A 1839-nucleotide genomic window follows, 5' to 3' on the forward strand; every position below is an offset into this window, starting at 1 on the left:
AGACTGATCCTCCTGGTCACACTAGGGCACGGTAAAACCTTATATAATCTGATATAATTTTAATAATTTATAAGTAAAAAAAAAACTGTTAGTTTTTTTGCTTGATAATGGTATTTTTTATTTTTATTTATTTATTTATTTACTTAATTATATTATCACTTTGTATCACACTGGAATCTAGGACACAATCAGAGGGAGGAACAATTTATTAAAAAAAGAAAAAAATATATATTTTACGGAATGTATTTTGACATTATTACTATTTTTTTAATCTGGAAATCAATAAATTTAATAGTATTATTAAGTAGTTTTTTTTTTTTACCTGATAGATCTGTCTCTAAACAAAGAAATGCACAATCAATACAAATACAAATAATAATAATAATAATAATAATAATAATAATAATAATAATAATACAAACATATCCACTAATTATATTTCATTCATATCCAATGAGATCCACAATAAGAACTATCCAATAATAATAATAATAATAATATTAATAATATTTATAATAATAATAATAATAATAATAAAGCTAGTTCATGTATATGTCATTTCTAGATTTTTTTTGTTTCTGGTTGTCAAAACATTTTTATTTTTTATTTTTAATAAAAATAAATGAATAAATAAGTACATCAATAAATAAAACAAATAAATTCAATAAATAATAATTATTTAATAATAAATAATGAATTAATAAAAAATGATAAAAAAATATAAATAAATAAATAAATAAATAAATAAATAAATAATTCCAACATATTTCCATAAATAGTTTGCAATTGTCTTTTGTTGTCACCTTGCCTACTGCGGCTTTTATTTGTATTTTTAATTTTTTTACTTGCTTGAGTCAGCACATAACAATAAACAATAGAGATTCTCAATATTTGGAGCAAAATCTGTTGTCTTTATGTAGAAGTATAATATTCAGACATCGTAAGATTGTTTGATTAGCCATAAAAAGTATATTAAACATAAATATACACAATAAATGAGGTGAATACCTCCCAAGAAGATCCTCATATTTGTTCATCCTCTTTGTCATGACAAATTCAAAATCCTGACATAGCAGGTGTATATGCTAAACAGCCATATGGAGGGCGTGGTCTCGTCTGCTAAAACGCCTCTTTTGACCATTCCCATATCAGATAGGCGGTGCTCCGCACAAAATGGGCGTGTCTTTACGCTCAAACCGAAGTTGCGAATCCATCGAGGTAATGAAATGGTTACAAGTCCTTCAGTCCGGATAATCAACCACAATTACTTAAAAAAAACAGCTAACAGCCCAAAAAGCCAAACAGTCCAGCTGTGATTATTGACAAAGGATGTGCTCTGAAACGAAGACGTGAGTGAGTGCGCGCGCTGGAGACTCAGACGCTGGACTGTCAATGCCCGGATTCTCTATTGATCATGCTAATGTGTGGGGATATAACTTCTTAAAATAAGCAGAAATGTGGCCGGTTCGCTTCCTTCTCCTCTTCTGCCTGGTCTTCACGTTTGCGGTGCTTCAGAGGAGCAGCGGGCAGTCAGGTGAGTGATAAAACCGGTGCGTAAAGGCTCTTGGCAAGCTGCGCACTTGTCCGGTGTGCGCTGTTGTTATCGACTACTTTGCTGCACTTAAGCGAGCGGAGATTGAAAGATTGTGAAGTGTTTGCTTCAGGCACAGTGTGTGTATCCGTCGAGTCCTTAAGAAGACCAGAGGAGGAATGTATTTGAATCGCACATCATTCAAGATTCAATGCAGCAGATCACATCTCTCTGCTTGTTTACAGATTTCATCTGGTGTTTATTTTTGTGATATTAGCAAATCAGTTGTGTAATCGCTTCATCGTGTT

General features: G+C 31.3%; 1 protein-coding gene across 3 annotated transcripts in view; it reads left to right on the forward strand.

Moving 5' to 3' along the window:
* Positions 1-1198: 1198 nt before the first annotated feature.
* Positions 1199-1839, forward strand: part of si:ch73-383l1.1 — a 258616-nt gene continuing 257975 nt past the window's right edge. For all 3 annotated transcript variants that reach the window (XM_068220987.2, XM_021475936.3, XM_073949331.1), the window contains exon 1: positions 1199-1534. Coding sequence is in view for 2 of the 3 variants with exons in the window: in XM_021475936.3 (XP_021331611.1) it covers positions 1456-1534 (79 nt within the window). In the remaining variant the exon portion in view is untranslated. The remainder of the gene's footprint in view (positions 1535-1839) is intronic.

The sequence above is a fragment of the Danio rerio genome, chromosome 1, assembly GCF_049306965.1.
Source record: "Danio rerio strain Tuebingen ecotype United States chromosome 1, GRCz12tu, whole genome shotgun sequence".
Taxonomy (NCBI): Eukaryota; Metazoa; Chordata; class Actinopteri; order Cypriniformes; family Danionidae; genus Danio; species Danio rerio.